A 24,262-nucleotide genomic window follows, 5' to 3' on the forward strand; every position below is an offset into this window, starting at 1 on the left:
GAGTATTGATTGAGAGGGTGAAGGCATGTACACAACATCAGATTGGGGAGGAACAGTGTGGTTTCAGAAGTGGTAGAGATGTGTGGACCAGGTGTTTGCTTGAAGAACAAATGTAAGAAATACTTAGAAAAGCAGATGGATTTGTATGTAGCATTTTTGGATTTGGAGAAGGCATATGATAGGGTTGATAGAGAAAGTGCGAGGTTTTTATCAAGGGTGTAAGGTGTGTGTATTAGTAGGAGGGTAGGAGAGTGATTGGTTTCCATTGAAGGTCAGTCTGTGGTAAGAATGTGTGATGTCATCATGGTTGTTTCATTTGATTATGGTTGGGGTGGTGAGGGAGGTAAATGCAAGAGTTTTGGAGAGAGTGGTGAATACGCAGTCTGTTGGGGATGAGAGGGCATGGGAAGTTACTCAGATGTTGTAAGGTGGTGAGACAGCACTGGAGGCTGAAACTGCAGAAGTTGGTGACTGAGCTTGGAGGAGTGTGTGAATGGAGAAAGTTAGAGAGTAAATGTGAATAAAAGCAAGGTTATTTAGGTTCAGCAGGGTTGAGGGACAATTTAGTTGGGATGCAAGTTTGAATGGAGAAAAATTGGAAGAAGTGAAATGTTTTACATATCTATGAGTGAACTTGGCAGTGAATGGAACCATAAACGTGGAAGTGAGTCATAGTGTGGTGGAGGGGGTAAAGGTTCTGGGAGCAATGAAAAATGTATGGAAAAAGAGAATGTTATCTGGGAGAGCAAAAATTGGTATGTTTAAAGGAATAGTAGTGCCAACAATATTATATGGTTGCGAGGCATGGGCTATAAATAGGATTTTGCAAGGGAGGGTGGATGTGCTGGCAATGAAATGTTTAAGGACAATATGTAGTGTGAGGTGGTTTGATTGAGAAAGTAATGAAAGGGTAAGAGATATATGTGGTAATAAAAAGAGTGTGGTTGATAGAGAAGAAGAGGGTATGTTGAAGTGGTTTGAATGTATGGAGAAATTGAGTGAGGAAAGATTGACAGAGGATACATGTGTCAGCAGTGGAGGGAATAATGAGAACTGGAAGACCAAATTAGAGGTGGAAGGATGGGGGGAAAATGATTTTAAGTGAATTGGGCCTGAACATGCAGGAGGGTGAGAGACATGCACAGAATAGGGGGAATTGGAACATTGTGGTATATTGGGGTCATGGTGCCATCAGAAACTAAATCAAGGCATGTAAAACATCCGTAGTATACCATGGAAATGTCTGTGGGGCTCAGATGTGGATTGAGAGCTGTAGTTTTAGTGCATTACACATAACAGCTTCCCATACTCTGGTTCAATCCATTGACAGCATGTCAACCCAGGTATACCACATCGTTCCAATTCACTCTATTCCTTGCATGCCTTTCACCCTGCTGTATGTTCAGGCCCCAATCACTCAAAATCTTTTTTCACCTCTTCCTTCCACCTCTAATTTGGTCTCCCACTTCTTGTTCCCTCCACCTCTGACATGTCAATCTTTCCTCAATCATTCTCTCCATGTATCCAAACTATTTCAACACACCCTCTTCTGCTCACTCAACCACACTCTTTTTACTACCACACATCTCTCTTACCCTTTCATTACTTACTCGATCAAACCACCTCACACCACATATTGTCCTCTAACATCTCGTCTCCAACACATCCACCCTCCTCTGCACAATCCTAACTATAGTCCATGCCTCATGACCGTATGACATTGCTGGAACCACCATTCCTTCAAACATACCCATTTTGCTCCGAGATAACGTTCTCGCCTTCCACACATTCTTCAATGCTCCCAGAACCTTCGCCCCCTCACCCTCCCTGTGACTCACTTTGCTTCCATGGTTCCATCCGCTGCTAAGTCCACTCCCAGATATCCTTCCACCTCCAATTTGGTGTCCCACTTCCCCTTTTTCCCTCCACCTCTGACACATATATCCTCTTTGTCAACCTTTCCTCAGTCATTCTCTTCATGTGTCCAAACCACTTCAACACACCCTCTTCTGCTCTCTCAACCATAACATTTGTACTACCACACATATCTCTTACCCTTTCGTTACTTACTCAATCAGACCATCTCACACCACATATTGTCCTCAGGCATTTCATTTCCAACATATGCACCCTTCTCCGTACAACCCTATCTATAGCCCATGCCTGGTAAACAATTAACATTTTTGGAACTATCATTTCTTCAGACATACTCCTTTTTGCACACATTCTTCATCACTCCCAGAACCTTTGCTCCCTCACCAACCCTATGACTCACTTCCACAGCTCCATTTGCTTCTAAGTCTACTACCAGGTATCCAAAATACTTCACTACCTCCAATTTTTCTCCATTCAAACTCACATCCCAACTAACGTGTCCCTTAACCCTACTGACCCTAATAACCATGCTCTTATTCAAATTTACTCTCAACTTTCTCTTTTCACATACTTTTCCAAACTTGGTCACCAACTTCCACAGTTTCTAAGTCAAATCAGCCACCAATGCTATATCATCGGCATACAACAACTGATTCACTTCCCAGGCCCTCTCATCCCTATCAGACTGCTTGCTTACCCCTCTTTCCAAAACTCTTGTATTTACCTACCAAACCACCCCATCCATAAACAAATTAAACAGCCATGGGGACATCAAACACCCCTGTCACAGACCAACCTTCACTGGGAACCAATCACTCACTTCCCTCCCTACTCGTACAAATGCTTCACACCCTTGATAAAAACTTCTCACTGCTTCTATCAGTTTACTTTCCACACCATATACCCTTAAGACCTTCCACAAAGCATCTCTATCCACTCTGTCATATGCCTTCTCCAGATCCATAAATGCCACCTACAAATCCAACTGAATTGGAACGATGTTGTATACTGGGTCGATGTGCTGTCAGTGGATTGAAGCAGAGCATGTGAAATGTCTGGGGGAAACCATGGAAAGGTCTATGGTGCCTGAATGTGGATAGAGAGTTGTGGTTTTGGGGCATTACACATGACAGATAGAGACTGAGTGTGAATGAATGTGGCCTTTTTTTGTCTGTTTTCCTGGTGCTACCTCGCCGACACCGGGTGGCGATGCTGTTTCCTGTGTGATGGGGTGGTGCTGCGAATGGATGAAGGCAAGCAAGAGTGAATATGCACTTGCTTTTCCAAACTCAGTCACCAACTTTTGCAGTTTCTCTCTCGAATCAGCCACTAGAGCTGTATCATCGGTGAACAACAACTGGCACACTTCCCAGGCCTCCTTATACTCAACCTACTGCATACTCGACCCTTTCTCCAAAATTCTTGCATTTACCTCCCTAAACACCCCATCCATAAACTTATTAAGCAACCATGGAGACATCACACCCCGGCTGCAGGTGGTGCAAATACTGATATGGTGGATAAGAAATGTATCAAAGATTGTCCTTTGTGCATATCTTAAATGGACTACATATAGACAGCAGAGGTGAGTAATGTGGCAGTTGAGGGAATAATTGGTATACATGGGGTGTTCAGTGTTGTAAATGGAAATGGTGAAGAGCTTGTAGATTTATGTGCTGAAAAAGGACTGATGATTGGGAATACCTGGTTTAAAAAGCGAGATATACATAAGTATACGTATGTAAGTAGGAGAGATGGCCAGAGAGCGTTATTGGATTACGTGTTAATTGATAGATGCACGAAAGAGAGACTTTTGGATGTTAATGTGCTGAGAGGTGCAACTGGAGGGATGTCTGATCATTATCTTGTGGAAGCAAAGGTGAAGATTTGTGGGGGTTTTCAGAAAAGAAGAGAGAATGTTGGGGTGAAGAGAGTAGTGAGAGTAAGTGAGCTTGGGAAGGAGACTTGTATGAGGAGGTATCAGGAGAGACTGAGTACAGAATGGAAAAAGGTGAGAACAAAGGAGGTAAGGGGAGTGGGGGGAGGAATGGGATGTATTTAGGGAAGCAGTGATGGCTTGCGCAAAAGATGCTTGTGGCATGAGAAGCGTGGGAGGTGGGTTGATTAGAAAAGGTAATGAGTGGTGGAATGAAGAAGTAAGATTATTAATGAAAGAGAAGAGAGAGGCATTTGAACGATTTTTGCAGGGAAAAAATGCAAATGAGTGGGAGAGGTATAAAAGAAAGAGGCAGGAGGTTAAGAGAAAGGTGCAAGAGGTGAAAAAGAGGGCAAATGAGAGTTGGGGTGACAGAGTATCATTAAATTTCAGGGAGAATAAAAAGATGTTTTGGAAGGAGGTAAATAAAGTACATAAGACAAGGGAGCAAATGGGAACTTCAATGAAGGGGGCAAATGGGGAGGTGATAACAAGTAGTGGTGATTAAAGGAGATGGAGTGAGTATTTTGAAGGTTTGTTGAATGTGTTTGATGATAGAGCGGCAGATGTGGGGTGTCTTGGTCGAGGTGGTGTGCAAAGTGAGAGGGCTAGGGAAAATGATTTGGTAAATAGAGAAGAGGTAGTAAAAGCTTTACGGAAGATGAAAGCCGGCAAAGCAGCAGGTTTGGATGGCATTGCAGTGGAATTTATTAAAAAAGGGGGTGACTGTATTGTTGACTAGTTGGTAAGGTTATTTAATGTATGTATGATTCATGGTGAGGTGCCTGAGGATGGGCGGAATGCTTGCTTAGTGCCACTGTACAAAGGCAAAGGGGATAAGAGTGAGTGCTCAAATTACAGAGGTATAAGTTTGTTGAGTATTCCTGGTAAATTATATGGGAGGGTATTGATTGAGAGGGTGAAGGCATGTACAGAGCGTCAGATTAGGGAAGAGCAGTGTGGTTTCAGAAGTGGTAGAGGATGTGTGGATCAGGTGTTTGCTTTGAAGAATGTATGCGAGAAATACTTAGAAAAACAAATGGATTTGTATGTAGCATTTATGGATCTGGAGAAGGCTTATGGTAGAGTTGATAGAGATGCTCTGTGGAAGGTATTAAGAATATATGGTGTGGGAGGCAAGTTGTTAGAAGCAGTGAAAAGTTTTTATCGAGGATGTAAGGCATGTGTTCGTGTAGGAAGAGAGGAAAGTGATTGGTTCTCAGTGAATGTAGGTTTGCGGCAGGGGTGTGTGATGTCTCCATGGTTGTTTAATTTGTTTATGGATGGGGTTGTTAGGGAGGTGAATGCAAGAGTTTTGGAAAGAGGGGCAAGTATGCAGTCTGTTGTGGATGAGAGAGCTTGGGAAGTGAGTCAGTTGTTGTTTGCTGATGATACAGCGCTGGTGGCTGATTCATGTAAGAAACTGCAGAAGCTGGTGACTGAGTTTGGTAAAGTGTGTGAAAGAAGAAAGTTAAGAGTAAATGTGAATAAGAGCGAGGTTATTAGGTACAGTAGGGTTGAGGGTCAAGTAAATTGGGAGGTAAATTTGAATGGAGAAAAGCTGGAGGAAGTGGTGTTTTAGATATCTGGGAGTGGATCTGGCAGCGGATGGAACCATGGAAGCGGAAGTGAATCATAGGGTGGGGGAGGGGGCGAAAATTCTGGGAGCCTTGAAGAATGTTTGGAAGTCGAGAACATTATCTCGGAAAGCAAAAATGGGTAAGTTTGAAGGAATAGTGGTTCCAACAATGTTGTATGGTTGCAAGGCGGGGGCTATGGATAGAGTTGTACGTAGGAGGGTGGATGTGCTGGAAATGAGATGTTTGAGGACAATATGTGGTGTGAGGTGGTTTGATCGAGTAAGTAATGTAAGGGTAAGAGAGATGCGTGGAAATAAAAAGTGTGGTTGAGAGAGCAGAAGAGGGTGTTTTGAAATGGTTTGGTCACATGGAGAGAATGAGTGGGGAAAGATTGACCAAGAGGATATATGTGTCAGAGGTGGAGGGAACGAGGAGAAGTGGGAGACCAAATTGGAGGTGGAAAGATGGAGTGAAAAAGATTTTGAGTGATCGGGGCCTGAACATGCAGGAGGGTGAAAGGCGTGCATGGAATAGAGTGAATTGGAACGATGTGGTATACCGGGGTCGACGTGCTGTCAATGGATTGAACCAGGGCATGTGAAGCGTCTGGGGTAAACCATGCAAAGTGTGTGGGGCCTGGATGTGGAAAGGGAGCTGCGGTTTTCGGTGCATTATTACATGACAGCTAGAGACTGAGTGTGAACGAATGGGGCCTTTGGTGTTTTTCCTAGCGCTACCTCGCACACATGAGGGGGGAGGGGGTTGTTATTCCATGTGTGGCGGGGTGGCGATGGGAACAAATAAAGGCAGACAGTATGAATTATGTACATGTGTGTATATGTATATGTCTGTGTGTGTATATATATGTGTACATTGAGATGTGTAGGTATGTATATTGTGCATGGGTGGAAATGTATGTATATACATGTGTATGTGGGTGGGTTGGGCCATTCTTTCGTCTGTTTCCTTGCGCTACCTCGCTAACGCGGGAGACAGCGACAAAGCAAAATGAATAAATAGATAAATATAGATAGCAGAATACTTAACTTTTTTTATAGGTCCACTATAGAATCAATTTTGTTTTTCAGTTACCGCATGGTATGGCAAGCTAAACAGTAGAAATATGATAAACTTGAGAAAATTGTTAAGAAAGCTCGGAAATTGGGTGCAAACACCATTAGATATGCTGTATCACGAATATGCAGTGAAGCAGGTGGAGATCATGCAAGATGCAACCCATCCTCCACCAATACTGTGTTTCTAAGGTCAGAAAGAGACTGTCTCTGTCTATACAGTGCACCAATAGATTCAGGAAATCATTTGTACTGAATAGCATTGTTCTGTTTAACCATCTAAAGATGCTGTAACTCCTCTGTGATAAAGCTTCTTAATGAAATAGATGATTCTTTATATTTTTTTTTTTTGTTACTGTTATATTTCATTATTTTTGTTTTATTATTTATACTTTCTGACCTTGAATTGAATTGAATTTCTAGCCATAAAGAATATTGTATCATGTATACAGTTTGATAATAGAAACATCTTGTATATATAATAGTTGATAGGCGGCCAGTGACCAGGGGGAATACTGTCATTACTACCAGTCTGACTGTCAGGAGGCTTAGTGACAATTGCTTAGTGTGCCAACACTTCAGTGCTGTATTCCTTTGACCTAAGTAGCTGTCTTTTCTTTCTGCCTCACCCACATGTGGACTACTGGTGTTCCGTCCACAAGCATACAATCACTTCTTGTCATGCAAAACACTTGGAAGACACTCAAATCACACAGCTTATTCTTCATAACTGTAGATTTTCCAGCAATGAGTGCTATGAGCTAGCTCTGTCTTTTGGCAAAGTGGTAGGAACAATAGATAGAAGTAGTAAGTAGAAGCTGGTGACAGTTCTGAAGAGTATGCAAAAGGTGGAAGGGTTGAGGGACAGGTTAGTTGGGATGTGCGTTTGAAGGAACATGGAGTGTTATAGATACCTTGGAGTGGACTTGGCAGGGAAAGGAACCATGGAAGTGAGTCACAGGGTGGGAGAGGGGATGGAAGTTCTGAGAGCACTGAAGAATGTGTGGAAAAAGGTAGGCCATTATCTGGTGGGGTATAAACGGGTATGTTTGAAGGCACAGTAGTCCCAACAGTGTTTTGAAAGCATAGTAGTCCCAACAGTGTTATGGATATGAAGCATGGAAAGGAAGGTAGATGTCTTGGAAGGGAAATGTTTTAGAACAGTTTGTGTTGTGATGTGGACTGATAAAGTAAGTAATAAAAGGGTAAGAGAGTGGTGTGGTTAATAAAAAGGTATTGTTAAGAGAGCTGTAGATACGGAAAGAATGAGTGAGGAGAGATTAATAGAGAGGATAAGATAGTGCTAAAATGGTTTGGACATCTGGAAAGAATGAGTGAGGAGAGGTTAACAGAGGATATATGTGTCAGAAGTGGAAGTAACAAGAAGAAGGAGACCAAACTGGCATTGGAAGGATGAAGTGAAAAAGATTTTGAGTGATTGGGGCTTGAACATGCAGGATGGTGAAAGGTGCACATTAGATAGAGTGCATTGGAACAATATGGTATACAGGGATTGACATGCTCTCATTGGACTGAACTAGGGCATGTGAAGTGGTCAGGGTAAATCTTAGAAATGTGTCTGGTTGTGAATAGGGAGCTGTGGTTTCTGTGCTTTACACATGACAGTTAGGGAGTGGATGTGGGTGAATGCAACCTTTCTTGTTCTTTTCCTGGTGCTGTCTTGCTTATGTGGAAAACAGTGATCAGATATGAAAGGAAAAGTTATACGTAGTTACTACCTATTCAAGAAGTCCCATTTATCCTTATGAGGCTCTTACAGCTCTCAAGAAACTGGTCATGCCTACTGATTGGGACAACAGGTCATAAAGTGTTGTGATGTTTGTGTTTTTTAAGATAATAATTATTTTAATTCTATTAGTATTATGGATGTCAGTCTACTGCAATGTAGCAGGGTGCTATGAAAGCCAGTCTACATATAATTTCCAGCCACGAGTTGAATTCTGTGTGTATTTTAGGCTATGTTTGGAGACCAAAGGGCACCCCCCCCCCAAGGATGAGTCACTAGAGCCTCCTAGAGGCCTCAGTTGCATGCTACCTATGATGATGGGTGGCTTTGTTCTTTTAGGGACTTGCTAAGTTTGTAGTACCCACCACTGACCATAGCACCCATGCTGCCTTTACGTAGGATTAGCCAGTGTGCTAAATATTATATTTTTTCAAACGTACCAATGCTTAACTGTTAAATTAGATGAAAACTAAATATTTTGATAATTATTTTGCTCATGATTGTATAAAAAGTTACAAAATATATGTTTATTTACTCTTTTACATAGGATTAGCCTATTCAGCATATAAAGTATTTTAACAAAACTAGAAAAGATGAACTCGATTCTTTAGAGAAAAAATTATAAATTTTATGTACACCTTTTCTCAAAGATAAAATGCTATTTTGTTGTGCACTGGCAGAAGGCAGGAAAAGTCAATAGCACACCAAAATGGTAAAATTTCTTTACAACAATACAGTATGATATATGATAATATCATCCCTCATGAGTATCTGCTGAATTCTGGGCATCTTACTCTTTCAAAACAATAAAAGCCATGCTCTGTTTAGTACAAATAGATTAAAAGCTTTTGTACACAGACAGATGAAAAATCAGAATACTTTTACAACTGTGCTATTCATTGCTATCATGGCTATTCATGGCTTCTTTTCATGCACAAGAAAGTATGTTGATCAGTGCTGGAAAAGATTCTGCTTGAGAACCATGTTGAATGAGAAGGCCTCTCGGATACAAATGAATGTGGGATACCTTTAACTGAATGTATAAGGGATTGTATTTCACTGAGCTAATGATTATATGCAGTTTAAAAAATATATTTAAGATTACATTTTTGTAAGTTTTTGTTGGAATTCATTAAATTCTTTTGAAAAATGGATCCAACTGAAATATTTAAAGGCATAATTTTCAAACCAGAGAAAGTAGTACATTTTTATAGAGTATAGCACTGTATGTCTACAGTAAATCTTTGTAGTGTATAGCACTGTATTCTAAAGTTAACATAGTGAAAACACAATTAAAACAAAAAAAATTGTCAAGTGAAATAGAATTATGCAGTTGCATTATCCTTGGCCTTTCACAAGGTCCTTCTTTCAGCTCTATCATATGCTTTCTTCAGATCCATTAATATGACATACAACTATACCCCTTTTCTGAGTATTTTTGTCACAAATTCTTCAAATCAAAGACCCAGAATACATATCCTCTAACTCTGATGATATATTGCTCTTTCCCAATTAGATGTTTTCTGCATACCACCACCCATTCAGTCACCATTCTCTTATACATTCTTCTATTCTCATTGAACTTATACCACCATAAATTAAATATTCACTTTTGTTAACCTTGTCTTGGGCCATACAAACAATGAACAGCCAGACTAACCAGTCAGTAACACCTTCGACTCATATCGCAAGAAAATAAACTGCAACTTCATCCCCTCCTGCTTGCTTCACCTTATGTTAGCCTTCCATTATCTCCTTTCTTTTCATTAAACCAATTTGCAGGACTTTCATACTCCATATGCATCTTCACCCTAAGCACATCACATCTACTGTCCGACATCAAACATATTATACAGTCTTTCAAAATGTTCACTTTATCTCTTTTTCACCTCTTTGCTTGTTACCACTTCCTGATCTGCACCCTTCACTATCACTTCCATTTTTTTTCTCTTGCTTTACTCACACTATTTACTTCCATCCTAAAATATTTCTCATTCATGACAGCTAGTTACCACCCTTCTGCTGCTGCAACACGTTTACAGAATTTCGAAGTCCATGTTTAGAATCTGAAGCTTTCTCGTAAAGCACTTTTTAGAGTGGCAGGTCCATCATCTCTGCCAGTTCCATTGTCTCGGCTAAAGTTAGACCAGGATGAGTGTCTTCTGCATTTGCTTGGTGGTCCTCCTGACCAAGGAATTCACTGGATATAACTATGCCAACATTCAGGGAGTTCATGGGGTGGTCCTTCTGACCAGGGAATTCACTTGATGTAATCATGCCAACATGCAGGGAGTTCATGGGGGGAGTCCAACTGGTGTTCTGTGTGATCAAGAGAGTCTGCCTGCTGGCTGCTAGTAGCAAGAAAGGCTGTATTTTGTGAACTGTCCTCCTTTGGAGGTGATAAAAAGAAAACTAAACATGAAAAAATATGATGGAAAATCATAAGAGCTGAAATGTAGGTATGTGAAAATTAAATGAAAAACTAAGATTTCTCTTTACCTGCTTTCGTCCATGCTTGTTCACCATTACCTATTGCTATTGAGGTATCGTCAGGAACAGATAAAAAAGGGCATAATTTGCTTACATCCATTTTCTAGCTTTTATGTGTAATTCATAGAAATCATAGGTCCCTATCCACAACGAGGCCCCACAGACCTTTATGTGGTTTCCCTCTGGGAGCTTCGTATGTCTTGGTTCAGTCCACTGACATTACATCTCTCCCTGTTACCACATTGTTCTATTGCACCATATTCTGTGCATGCCTTTCACCTGTATGTTCAGGCACCAAGCACTCAAAATTATTGTGGTATCTCTATATATGATAGTGAACAAATGACTAGGATTATTCTACTTAACATCCTGCAGTTTACTAGGAAGAAATTATTTTCAATGTGTTACAAAATCATGCCTTCTGATTAAGCAGGATGTTACATGAATCTTAAACACTTCACCAACTGATTATCATCAAGTGCTGAAGACATAATGATTCTTTATATCATGTCTTCTCCTAACAAAGGAGAATGATACATGAATCGTCCTTAACCATTTCACCTGCTGACTAGCTGACTATCTCCAAGTGTTGAAGACGTGATAACAAAGTTCATATCATGCCTTCTTCTAACAAAGGAGGAGGATACATGAAGAATCTTCCTGAAATATTTCACATTCTGTTTCTTGCGCTGAAAACCTAATGAAAATGTCCAAAACATTTACTCCTTAAGAAGTCTCCAAGTTAGTTTGGCTATCACATAAGAGACATAGTTGCCATTCATTCACATTATATAATGAAAATATGTAAAAGGAATGATGGGTGGTTTAGCAAGTATATAAAATACAAGGGCAAAAAATTAGGTATGTTTGTAAAGACAGCAAACTGTAATAAAGGAATCAGAGATAAAAGCAAAATAAGCCAAATGTGATGTAAAGTCTTTGAATTTCATAAAGGAAAACCCAGTGAAATGTAGGAAACAAACATCAGTGTTTTCTTCGTGTAAAATGAAAACACTTGGAACTCGAACAATGTTTGTTATTGTAAAATGAAAACACTGGGAACTCAAATAATGTTTCAATTATTATTTGAACTCTCAATTTCAGTCATACAAACAAAACTTTCTTACGTGACATATAACATAATTCATTTTATGAAACAGTTTACACCACAAATCAACAATAATATAGCATTTTAAACAAACTATTAACATCATGAAGCTGGCTTACAAAACCATACACTAATTTTGCATATTTCCAACAATTACATGCTTTAATACATAGTTCTTTTTCATCAGAATTTTGTCTCATCTGAGTAACCCTCGTTCACCTTTCCTTGTTTTTCAGAATCAACTCCTCTAAGACGATTGTCCTCTGCTATCTCATCAACATATTTATAACTCGCTGCAAGTACAGCAAACACAATCATGTCAACAAACATGAGGACAGCAAATAAGAAGAACTCCAATGCCTGTAAAGAGAATTTCTTTTTAGGATGCTTCATTTCTAATAATTTATAGCATGGGTGATTAAAAATTAACATTCAAAACAGTGATTAATGATTGACAGTAAATGCTGGGGCTGTGAGGAAGCAAATGAACAGGTTTTTCTCCAAACTAATATAAACAGCTTAAGTATACACAAAACAAATTCTTTAGAAGAAATAAAGTAATACAATTTACTGTTTGAAATGGTCTTGTGATCCACTTAGTGGTTACAAATAATTGTTATGATAGCCTCAAGACAGCTATGGTATGTATACATACTTATACAAAGTATTTATCCTGACCATACCGGTTATCTACAGATTATCATAGCATCTATTTGTGGATCACAAGAGCATTTCAAATACTCTGTAAGTGTTGTGACATATTTACAATACAAGAACCAGTTATACACAAAGCACTTCAATACACAATGAGAATAAGAATTTCTTATTTTTTATTTAATTATTTTGCTTTGTCGCTGTCTTTCGCATTTGCGAGGTAGCGCAAGGAAACAGATGAAAGAAATGGCCCAACCCACCCCCATACACGTGTATAAACATACACGTCCACACACGCAAATATACATACCTATACATCTCAATGTACATATATATATACACACACAGACATATACATATATACACATGTACATAATTCATACTGTCTGCCTTTATTTATTCCCATCGCCACCTCGTCACACATGGAATAACATCCCCCTCCCCCCTCATGTGTGCGAGGTAGTGCTAGGAAAAGAAAACAAAGGCCCCATTCGTTCACACTCAGTCTCTAGCTGTCATGTAATAATGCCCAAAACCACGGCTCCCTTTCCACATCCAGGCCCCACAGAACTTTCCATGGTATACCCCAGACGCTTCACATGCCCTGATTCAATCCACTGACAGCATGTCGACCCCGGTATACAACATCAATCCAATTCACTCTATTCCTAGCCCGCCTTTCACCCTCCTGCATGTTCAGGCCCCGATCACTCAAAATCTTTTTCACTCCATCTTTCCACCTCCATTTTGGTCTCCCACTTCTCCTCGTTCCCTCCACCTCTGACACATATATCCTCTTGGTCAATCTTTCCTCACTCATTCTCTCCATGTGCCCAAACCATTTCAAAACACCCTCTTCTGCTCTCTCAACCACGCTCTTTTTATTTCCATACATCTCTCTTACCCTTACATTACTTACTCGATCAAACCACATCACACCACATATTGTCCTCAAACATCTCATTTCCACCACATCCACCCTCCTGCGCACAACTCTATCCATAGCCCACGCCTCGCAACCATACAACATTGTTGGAACCACTATTCCTTCAAACATACCCATTTTTGCTTTCAGAGATAATGTTCTCGACTTCCACACATTCTTCAAAGCTCCCAGGATTTTCGCCCCCTCCCCCACCCTATGATTCACTTCCGCTTCCATGGTTCCATCCGCTGCCAGATCCACTCCCAGATATCTAAAACACTACTTTCTCCAGTTTTTCTCCATTCAAACTTACCTCCCAATTGACTTGACCCTCAATCCTATTGTACCTAATAACATTGCTCTTATTCACATTTACTCTTAACTTTCTTCTTTCACACACTTTACCAAACTCAGTTACCAGCTTCTGCAGTTTCTCACATGAATCAGCCACCAGCGCTGTATCATCAGCGAACAACAACTGACTCACTTCCCAAGCTCTCTCATCCCCAACAGAATGCGTACTTGCCCCTCTTTCCAAAACTCTTGCATTCACCTCCCTAACAACCCCATCCATAAACAATTTAAACAACCATGGAGACATCACACACCCCTGCCGCAAACATACATTCACTGAGAACCAATCACTTTCCTCTCTTCATACATGTACACATGCCTTACATTCCATTGGAATGGTCTTTGATTGGGGCATGTTTTACCTTTTGCCTGCATGCCATGCAAGAATTTCTTACGAATGACAATACCATCTACGACATGGGAAATAGGATTGAGGAATACTGGAAAGAGAGAAATGGGGAGGAATGCATGGGTTGGTGTATGTGAAGGAAGCTTGTAAGGAGAGACATAACTGTAGACTCTTTTGCTGCAGCCATCCCCATGATAGGAGTTCCTGGAGGTAATGGGCATCAGAGGTATTGATAGATAGACAATACTCTACGAGAATGAGATCACGGGTATTCCCAATGATACAGATTTGCCAGAATGTGACTTCACTTGCAATGTAACCATGAGTGGATGAAGTCCATATGTTAAACTCTATCTTGGAAACCCCACATAACATCAAAAAGTCTTCTCCACAAAAATTATTGGTCTTATATGTGCCAAAAATGTTTTTCTTTGGAGCAGCTGTTCCATATCTACAGGGGTTTTACTCATCTTAGTATAGAATACTGATCACATATCAGGTAATTTTTCCTCCACATCTCTGCTAACCAGAGTGGAATCAAAAGCTTTTCATTTAATTGATTCTCTTGGCATCACCTCCCCTCAATCATCCCATTTGTATACTGAAAGGTTGCTGCTTTCTCTCCTTCAATGATTTGGTCACCGTTCTTGTTAGGTCTCTGCAGGTGTTCCCATCCCCAGGCATGGATCCAAGGCATATGAATACCTACTCCTTCCCACAGTTTTTCTTTGGAAACCAGCTATATGAGAACTGACAATTATGGCAACCACTTCTCTGGAATAGCTAAACTGGAATTCTCTTCTATCTTTCATCTCTCCTTCCTACAATCTTTCTACTTTTGAGAGCAAGGTGTAAGCACCTGTAAATCCCGAATTAGATTCTACTTTACTTTTCGTAATTTTTTCAATTGGAATGGTCTTTGATTGGGGCATGTTTTACCTTTTGCCTGCATGCCATGCAAGTCACTTAAAAAAAAAAGGAATACAGAATACTTCATGTACAACAAAGCAGTGAGCATCTGCCATAATTTAATTACTAAGGAACAATGTCTTCTTTCTTTCATACTATTTGCCATTTCCCGCGTCAGCGAGGTAGCGTTAAGAACAGAGGACTGGGCCTCTGAGGAAACATCCTCACCCAGCCCCCTTCTCTGTGCCTTCCTTGGAAAATTAAAAAAAAAAAAAAAAAAAAAAAACGAGAGGGAAGGATTTCCAGCCCACTGCTCCCTTCCCTTTTAGTTGCCTTCTACAACACGCAGGGAATACGTGGGAAGTATTCTTTCTCCCCCTATCCCCAGGGATAAAGGAACAATATGTAGTGAGTATTAAAAAACTTTGAGAAACTATGTGTAGTAAGTATTGAAAAATATAAGTGCTTTTAAGATAAAAGTGTTAAGATGAAAAGATTAGACACCTAAGAAGCCCTTGTTAGAAACAAAGAGAAGTAATTATAGGAATATCATTCCTTGATATCTAATTACTGTACACCATTTCAACTCACTTGTCTTTTAAAGAACTTTGCCTCTGCAATGATGACAACTATCAAGTTACCAAAGGACACAGTAAGTAGCCATGCAGCTTGCAGAACAGACTTCATGCTACTTGGGGCCTGTAGGGCAAATATCAGATTATCAGCAGACTTTAGGATCAGGAGGTAGATGATATACAAAGTAGAATTACCTTGATATAAACAAACATATTATTTTCATCACACCCTATCCAACCTCTACATGTGGCCCTAAAAAATGTATTCACTTTTGCAGTCACTCTAAATTTGTCATTATGGTCATTAAAAGGGTAACCTATTAATTGATATCCTCTAACTGAGAAAGGGACAGCATTTTAGGGTCACTGATATTTTTAACTCATATATTAATGTAACATATCTTTGTAGCCTTATGTTTGAATTTATCAAAGTTGAAACATTCCTCCTCTTTCTTAAAGCCTTTTGTTGCATTGAAAGATATTTCTTTATCACAAGAGAATTTATATACTTGTGTTGCATTGAATGCCAAGATAAGAATTAAAGAAGACTGTATATAACCTAGAAAATACAAAGGAAGAATGTTTGGTAGTAATGTCATAGATAAACAAGACAGTCCTGGCCAGGGAGATGTCCCTTGTATAGCTTTTATGATCATGAGTTTTACCAAAATTAAGACTTATGAAGCTTACAAGAAAATAGGGATTCAGAGAGAAAAAAGAATAGTCCATGAGGTATTTAATATGTATTGTAACTGTTCTATACTCTATCACAGGCCAAATACCTTTATGAGGCTGTGATACCCTCTTCAGCTACACTAGAATTTCTCTTTTTTTTTTTTATGGATGAAGGGTGCAATATAAGCTGAGAAATTCCTTTCAATGTCAGTGATGTTATATATGGACACTTTGTTTTTTGTATATTCTGTGGATGTATAAACATCAGTGATGTAGGTTAAACAGCAGTAATGGTAATTAAACCAAAAAAATATGAAAAGATATAATTCAAATTTAGATAACATGCTGTGATGAAGCATACAACCCCCAGAGGGTACTGATGAGGCTTAAACTTTAATCCTTGATAATAATTTAGACCCCTAATAATAATGTAGTAATACAGCAGAATTTTTCTGAAAGATGATTGCTGAAAACTAATGGAAAATAAATAAATGGAGCATCAAATTTGAAAAAAAAAATCCTGAAGAATAGCCCTATAGCTATAGTATATGACATATAGCACCTGCAAGTGTAATCTCTCTTTCTATCTAAGGGTAGCCTTCTATGTTGAGCTCAATGTATGGCAAGGCCACATGACCCTTCCCAGTAAACCCCTCTTGTCAGTCCCATCAAGCCATAGTAACATGATTTGAACTCCATCACGTGATACAAACATAAATAAGAGCAAGTAGTATAAGAAAGATGGAGAAAAGGGTGAATGAACATAAAAACTTGTCAGTGTTTTGGAGCTGGTTAATACAAGGGTAGTACTATAACTTTCACTGTATTTTCTGTTACTTTTGATTACTAATCTATCACTACACAGAGGAAAAGATTTTGACTTTTTGTGCACACTATGATGGATTTCTTGATCGTGCCTGACATATTAAGGGTTGAATGGCAGTTATGGTCTGCAAATTCCAACACAGCAAAAATGAGAGATGGACGTTATATCATTCAGAAGTTACAACAGGAAATTATTATTTTTGTGTTGGACTGGTCCACTAAAAAGTAAATGCCCGGAAGGGTTGTGCCTAGCATTTGACAGCTTTTGATAATACAGGAAGATATAGAAATTAAATTCTTTCTATTGGTCTTCTTTTCTGACTACTATTATTTCATACACAAGCACACTGATAATGGTAAAGAACTTGAATGTAGATATTACTCTTTTCACACCAACTAGTGTGACAGAGACTGGCTGACAAGTGTTGGGAGGATAAAGAAGGGAAGTTCCTCTATAATGAATACATTTCTATTTTCATAGAGAGGCACTATATTGGTAGTGAATAAAATGAATACATGAAGAATTGTCACACCTTTCAAACTACAAAAGTGCAAATACATCAAGTGGCCAGGTGGTGCAGGGAATATATCCACTATAATTTTTTGGAAATATTTTAGTTATTTACCTATTATCTCCTGCCAAATTCCTCAGTCATCCCCTGGTTTACATAAAGAGAAAGTTGGGGTCAGTTGTTAAGTAATTTCCCTAATGAGTGTGATTTCAGTGGAGACACCTTTTGCAAGCCTCCTTCCTTCCATGATACTGCTAAAATCACTCTTGTCATTCATTTCTTCACATTTCATGTTATTCTTTTTAATTTTGCTCAGCAACTCATATATATCATAAGTGTTCCAAGGATTTTCACAGGGTTACCATGTATAAATGACCTTTAGGTGGAAAAACAAGAACTTACAATGATGGTTGTAGGGGTAATAAGAGGACAAGAATTTTTTCCCATGTTTTCCTGGCAATGGAAGAGACCCATGAGCTACTAATGGTACAATGAGTCAGTGGGATATTTAAACACCCCATATTTCCTAAGAGAACATCATTTAAATATGCATGAAAAAAACAGGCTTATGAGGAAGGTAGAAGATAGAGCAGGAAGGTAGTCAATTCAGTCCTCTAAGACTAGTATAGGGAAGGAGAGGCAAGAACTTGATTTGAAGGCTGAAGGTAACCACAAGGCAGCAGAAGCTACTGCAGAATATAGGTGACAATAACAATTTAAATGACAGAAACAAAATTTGCCATGAAAGGCAAAATGCACGCAGTGAAAGTCAACAGTGCGGTACTTTGATGGGTACAAGGATAAAACTATTGTCATAGAGCAGAAAGGCAGCAAATTAAAAAAGGAACATAAATGAAGAGCATGTTTGTCTTCTACAAGAGCCAGGATCAAAATTCATCACCCATGTTACTTCGAATTCCAGTAATGGTAGTGATATTGCAAAAGAAATGCAAGGTTTTCTTATTTCATCAGAAGTTGATCTAATATATCAGAGCAATTGGGTGCAATGGCACTGCTGTAAATACAGGCCCTAAAAATGAAGTAATGCCACTTCTAGAACAAAATAGTGGCAAACCTTTTAAAGTTCCTGTCATTGATTTCAATGCAAAGGAATATTATGAGATGACTGACTGGCACAATATTGATATCACAAAACCTCATTTAACAATGAATATCGAAGATGAGACAATCTTGAACATCATCAAGAGTGGCATTCCCATTGAAAATGATTATTTCACTATGCCATGTCCCACACAGGCAGTAGAATGCCATATGAAATTGATTACAGATGCATCAACTAAAGTGTATGGCTAAAAAAGTAGAGATGGGTACATAAGAACAACCCTGCGAAGTAGAATGGCTCTGCCAAAATCTGACTTGGAGAACCCATATTTTTTGTGGAATTTTTCCTCATGGATCCACAACTTTTCTGCACTACCCCCAAGTGAATATCAAAAAAGGTGTAAAAACGATCCACCCTACTGAGTATACAGCAAGCACAGCCCCACTATCTTCATCTGGGAATGGGCTTGCACCTGCATATCCTTAACTGAGAGTTTTGTTATCGTGTCCCCTGAGAAAATGTGATATTTCTACAAAATTAAGACATGCCCCATGATTCATGGCTAATGAAATAAGAAAAATTCATACAGATTGATAAGAGAGAAATTAAAGAAGTGGATGAGCTATTGAACCCATTGTGAAAGACATCTTTTTCTTACTTCAAACAACTTAAGGCTTACCTGCGTGAAGGAGAACTCGAGGCCAGTGATAGAGAACATAACCTCTGAGACTGTGATGATGAAGTACTGAGGGATCAGCCACAACATATGCACTGAGTTTGCCGGGGTAACTTCATATAACTTCACTGACTGTAAAGGGAGGATAATCAGTGAAGAACATGAAATAACAAGGTTAGAAATTTATCCTTATTCAAAAAATCTGACTTTCATGCATTTACTGGCATCAAATTCATGAATTCTCAATTCCCATACCATTAGACTTTCAGGATAATGTTCAAGAAGCACAAAGTCTTATATTCTGTGAGCACAGTCATCTGATGTTGAAGTCTTGTCTAACTGAGCTACATTTTGAGGAATGCTACTAAGGTAACTGACTGATATCTCACTAGATTTCATAGTAAATGCAGTGTATTATTTTAAGACTAACTATGTAGATCTTGAAATTTAAAAAACATTTTCTCTCTGTCTAGGTCTTGAAGTCTGAAAAACCTTTCCTCTTTAAGGTGATGTCCAGTAAGCAGTGAAAGGTATCTAAGTAATCTAAGGGGATGGGATCTTCTAACATTGTCTACCCAACGGGGAAGTGCTATCTTTCTCCACCTGGCAGCAGCTGCTTGTTGATGTCTAGCCCATCTTCAAACCTTCACAGTAATGGTGATATCAACCCACTCAATAGAAATGAGCCCCCCCAACCCGAACAGACTGTATACCTGCTCCTCTCTCCAAGACCTTTGTATTCATCTCCCCCACCACCTTACCCATAAACGGATTAAAAGCTATGATGACATCATCCACTCTTGCTATAGACCCACCTTCACCTAAAGCCATTCACCCTACTCACACCATTCCTTAATCTCTTGATAAAAACTCCTCACTACTTTTAATTGCTGCACATATATATATCCTGTTTTTTTTTTTTTTCAGTTTCTCACACACATTCTTCAAATCAAACGCCTGATTCTTTTATCCTCTACCACTCCTGAAATTACAATGTTCTTCCGCATTTTGTTGCTCTATGCATCGCTCATTAGACTTATACATGCTGTAATTCCAGCACTCACCTTTGTTCCCACCCCTGGCTTTTATACAGTGGCACTATGCATGCATTCTGCCAGTCCTCAGGCACCTCACTGCAATCAATGCTCATTGAAAATCCTGACCAATCAGCAACATATTCCTTTCTTTCTTGAGATATTTATATGCATTATCATATACTCCAGCTGCCTTGCCACTTTTCACTTTATGGAAGGCTTTTACAACCCCTCTTTTCACCCCATAATTCTCTCACTTTGCATACCTCCCCAACCCAAACAACCAACAGCTGCCATCGTGTTATTAAAAATATTCAACATTCCTTTAAAATACTCCATCTCCTCTTCACCTCATCTCTACATGCAACATTTCCCCATTTGCTCTCCTTAGTGATGTTCCCTTTTTTTCTCTTATATTTCTCACAATAATAACCTCCCTCCAACACATGTTCTTATTCTCCTTTAAGTTTGCTGATCCTTGCTTACCCCAACTGTCATCTGCCTTCTTTTCCAGCTTCTGCACCTTCCTCTTGGTCTCATGCCCCTTTGTTTCGTACATACCCCACTCCTTCTCTTAAGTAACACTCGTGCATTTTTCTCCATGGTTGTTTAATTTATTTATGGATGGAGTGGTTAGGGAGGTGAATGCAAGAATTTTGGAGAGGGGCAAGTATGCAGTCTGTTGTAGATGAGAGGGCTTGGGAAGTGAGTTAGTTGTTGTTCGCTGACGATACAGCGCTGGTGGCTGATTCGGATAAGAAACTGCAGAGTTTGGTGACTGAGTTTGGTAAAGTGTGTGAAAGAAGATAGGGACAAGTTAATAAGGAGGCAAGTTTGAATGGAGAAAAACTGGAGGAAGAGAAGTGTTTTAGATATCTGGGCTATAGATAGGGTTGTGCGGAGGAGGATGTATGTGTTGGAAAGGAAATGTTTGGAGACAATATGTGGTGTTAGGTGGTTTGATCAAGTAAGTAATGAAAGGGTAAGAGAGATGTGTGGTAATAAAAAGCTCCCTTTCCACATCCAGGCATCACACACCTTTCCATGCTTTACCCCAAATGCTTCACATGCCCTGGTTTAATCCACTGACAGCTCGTTGACCCTGGTATATCACATCGTTCCAATTCACTCTATTCCTTGCATGCCTTTCACCCTCCTGCATGTTCAGGCCCTGAACACTAAAAATCTTTTTCACTCCATATTTCCACCTCCAATTTGGTCTCCCACTTCTCCTCGTTCCCTCCACCTCTGACACATATATCCTTTGTCAATCTTTCCTCTCTCATTCTCTCCATGTGACCAAACCATTTCAAAACACCCTCTTCTGCTCTCTCAACCACACTCTTTTTATTACCACACATTTCTCTTACCCCATTATTACTTACTCGATCAAAACACCTCGCACCACATATTGTCCTCAAACATCTCATTTCCAACATATCAACCCTCCCCTGCACAACTCTATCTATAGCCCACGCCTTGCAACCATATAACATTATTGGTACCACTATTCCTTCAAACATACCCATTTTTGCTTTCCAAGATAATGTTCTCGCCTTCCACACATTTTCCAATGCTCCCAGAACATTCGCCCCCTCCCCCACCCTGTGACTTGCTTCCACTTCCATGGTTCCATCCGCTGCCAAATCCACTCCCAGATATCTAAAACACTTCACTTCCTCCAGTTTTTGTCCATTCAAACTTACCTCCCAGTTAACTTGTCCCCCAACTCTACTGTACCTAATCACCTTGCTCTTATTCAAATTTACTCTCAGCTTTCTTCTTTCACACACTTTACCAAACTCAGTCACCAGCTTCTGCAGTTTCTCACCCAAATTTGCCACTAGTGTTGTATCATCAGTGAACATCAATTGACTTGCTTCCCAAGCCCTCTCATCCACAACAGACTGCATACTTGCCCCTCTCTCTAAAACTCTTGTCTTCACCCCCCTAACAACCCCATCTATAAACAAATTAAACAACTATGGAGACATCACACACCCCTGCTGCAAACCGACGTTCACTGAGAACCAATAATTTTCCTCTCTTCCTACTCGTACACATGCCTTACATCCTCGATAAAAACTTTTCACTGCTTATAGCAACTTTCTTCCAACACCATATATTCTTAGTACCTTCTACAGAGCATCTCTCTCAACTCTATCATATGTCTTCTCCAGATCCATAAATGCTACATACAAATTCTTATGTTTCTCTAAAAATTTCTCGCATACATTCTTCAAAGCAAACACCTGATCCACACATCCTCTACCACTTCTGAAACCACACTGCTCTTCCCCAATCTGATGCTCTGTACATGCTTTCACACTCTCAATCAATACCCTCCCATATAATTTCCTAGGAATACTCAACAAACTTATACCTCTGTAATTTGAGCACTCACTTTTATCCCCTTTGCCTATGTACAATGGCACTATGCATGCATTCCCCCAATCCTCAGGCACCTCACCATGAGTAATACATACGTTAAATATCCTTACCATCCAGTCAACAACACAGTCACCCCCTTTTATAAGAAATTCCACTGCAGTGCCATCCAAACCCGCTGCCTTGCCGGCTTTCATCTACCGCAAAGCTTTTACTACCTCTTCTCTGTTTACCAAATCATTCTCTCTAACCCTCTCACTTGGCACACCACCTCGACTAAAACACCCTATATCTGCCACTCTATCATCAAACACATTCAACAAACCTTCAAAATACTTACTCCATCTCCTCACATCACCACTACTTGTTATCTCCTCCCCATTAGCCCCCTTCACTGATGTTTCCATTTGTTCCCTTGTCTTATGCACTGTATTTACCTCCTTCCAAAACATCTTTTTATCCTCCCTAAAATCTAATGATACTCTCTCACCCCAACTCTCATTTGCCCTCTTTTTCACCTCTTGCACCCTTCTCTTGACCTCCTGCCTCTTTCTTTTATACATCTCTCAGTCATATGCATTATTTCCCTGCTTGAGCCAGGTACCAATTTTATCAACCAACTCTTAAGGGTGGATGAACAGATAGGTTGACTGTGGACTGACAGCCAAAACACGATTCAACTGTATGCACTCGACCCTGGGCAGTCTTTGAATGCATCATGGTCAGGAACGGTAACTGCTACAACATGGAGCACCTCATGTTATATAATAATCAGCAACATATCATATGCAAGCATTATGTTCCAAACTACCGATGATATGAAAAATGCTCCCTGTAACATGGATTCTTTTTAGCTGTCCTGGAACTCACTCACAGCAGTTCTTCCAGAGGTGAAAAGTAATTGAATTTTACTTCTTGTCAGGATTGATATGGCTGGGTGCTTCATACCATTCATGAACTTTTGTAAATGTAAAATCTAAAACCAACGAGAATGAAACATCTGATGTCCATCTTTTACAAAAAAAGTAAGGAAATCCACATAGTAACATATCCACAACAATTTTGAGGCACAGACACATACAGTAACATGCTACAATTACCGTTTCATTGCCAGCATCATCGTCAAGAGATTTCTGCACGAAGAAGTTGTAGACACCACCAAGTTTCACATCAAAAGTACCAGAAGCTTCATCTGCGTAAGTATCTATAGACACTGGCATGAACACCTCATAACTGAAAAGTTGAGAGAAAAAGTTTATTTTTGCTATGAGTATATGCCCCATTTTCTTGTGCTCTACTGGGAGGAAGCTGTATGAACTTTCACTGTGCATATCTAGACAGTTAAGGATGTGGATGATAGTTATGAACCATATGGAGAAACACTAAAAATAAAGCTCCTTACACATGCTTAGGTAAAAGCTAAACCAACTCTCATCTGACCAACTGAAAGTGTGAGAAATAGAGGCATGTGGGATGGTAAATCTAACAGCTTACTCCTGTTGAAGCACAAAAGT

The 24,262-nt window shown here is 39.6% G+C and overlaps 1 protein-coding gene and 1 long non-coding RNA gene across 9 annotated transcripts in view; one reads left to right on the forward strand and one right to left on the reverse strand.

The window, feature by feature from the left end:
• The window catches only part of LOC139767381 (uncharacterized), a 332,929-nt gene that overhangs the window by 13,086 nt on the left and 295,581 nt on the right, over positions 1–24,262 (forward strand). The gene's annotated exons all lie outside the window — the stretch shown is intronic.
• The window catches only part of LOC139767314 (solute carrier family 15 member 1), a 141,309-nt gene continuing 128,809 nt past the window's right edge, over positions 11,763–24,262 (reverse strand). For all 8 annotated transcript variants that reach the window (XM_071696613.1, XM_071696631.1, XM_071696620.1 and 5 more), the window contains 4 exons: positions 23,849–23,981; positions 19,330–19,458; positions 15,592–15,699; positions 11,763–12,169 (listed from right to left, as the gene is read on the reverse strand). In XM_071696613.1, coding sequence (XP_071552714.1) covers positions 11,993–12,169; positions 15,592–15,699; positions 19,330–19,458; positions 23,849–23,981 — 547 coding nt within the window. In that variant the 3' untranslated portion in view covers positions 11,763–11,992. The remainder of the gene's footprint in view (positions 12,170–15,591; positions 15,700–19,329; positions 19,459–23,848; positions 23,982–24,262) is intronic.

Source organism: Panulirus ornatus, chromosome 4 (genome assembly GCF_036320965.1).
Source record: "Panulirus ornatus isolate Po-2019 chromosome 4, ASM3632096v1, whole genome shotgun sequence".
Classification (NCBI taxonomy): Eukaryota; Metazoa; Arthropoda; class Malacostraca; order Decapoda; family Palinuridae; genus Panulirus; species Panulirus ornatus.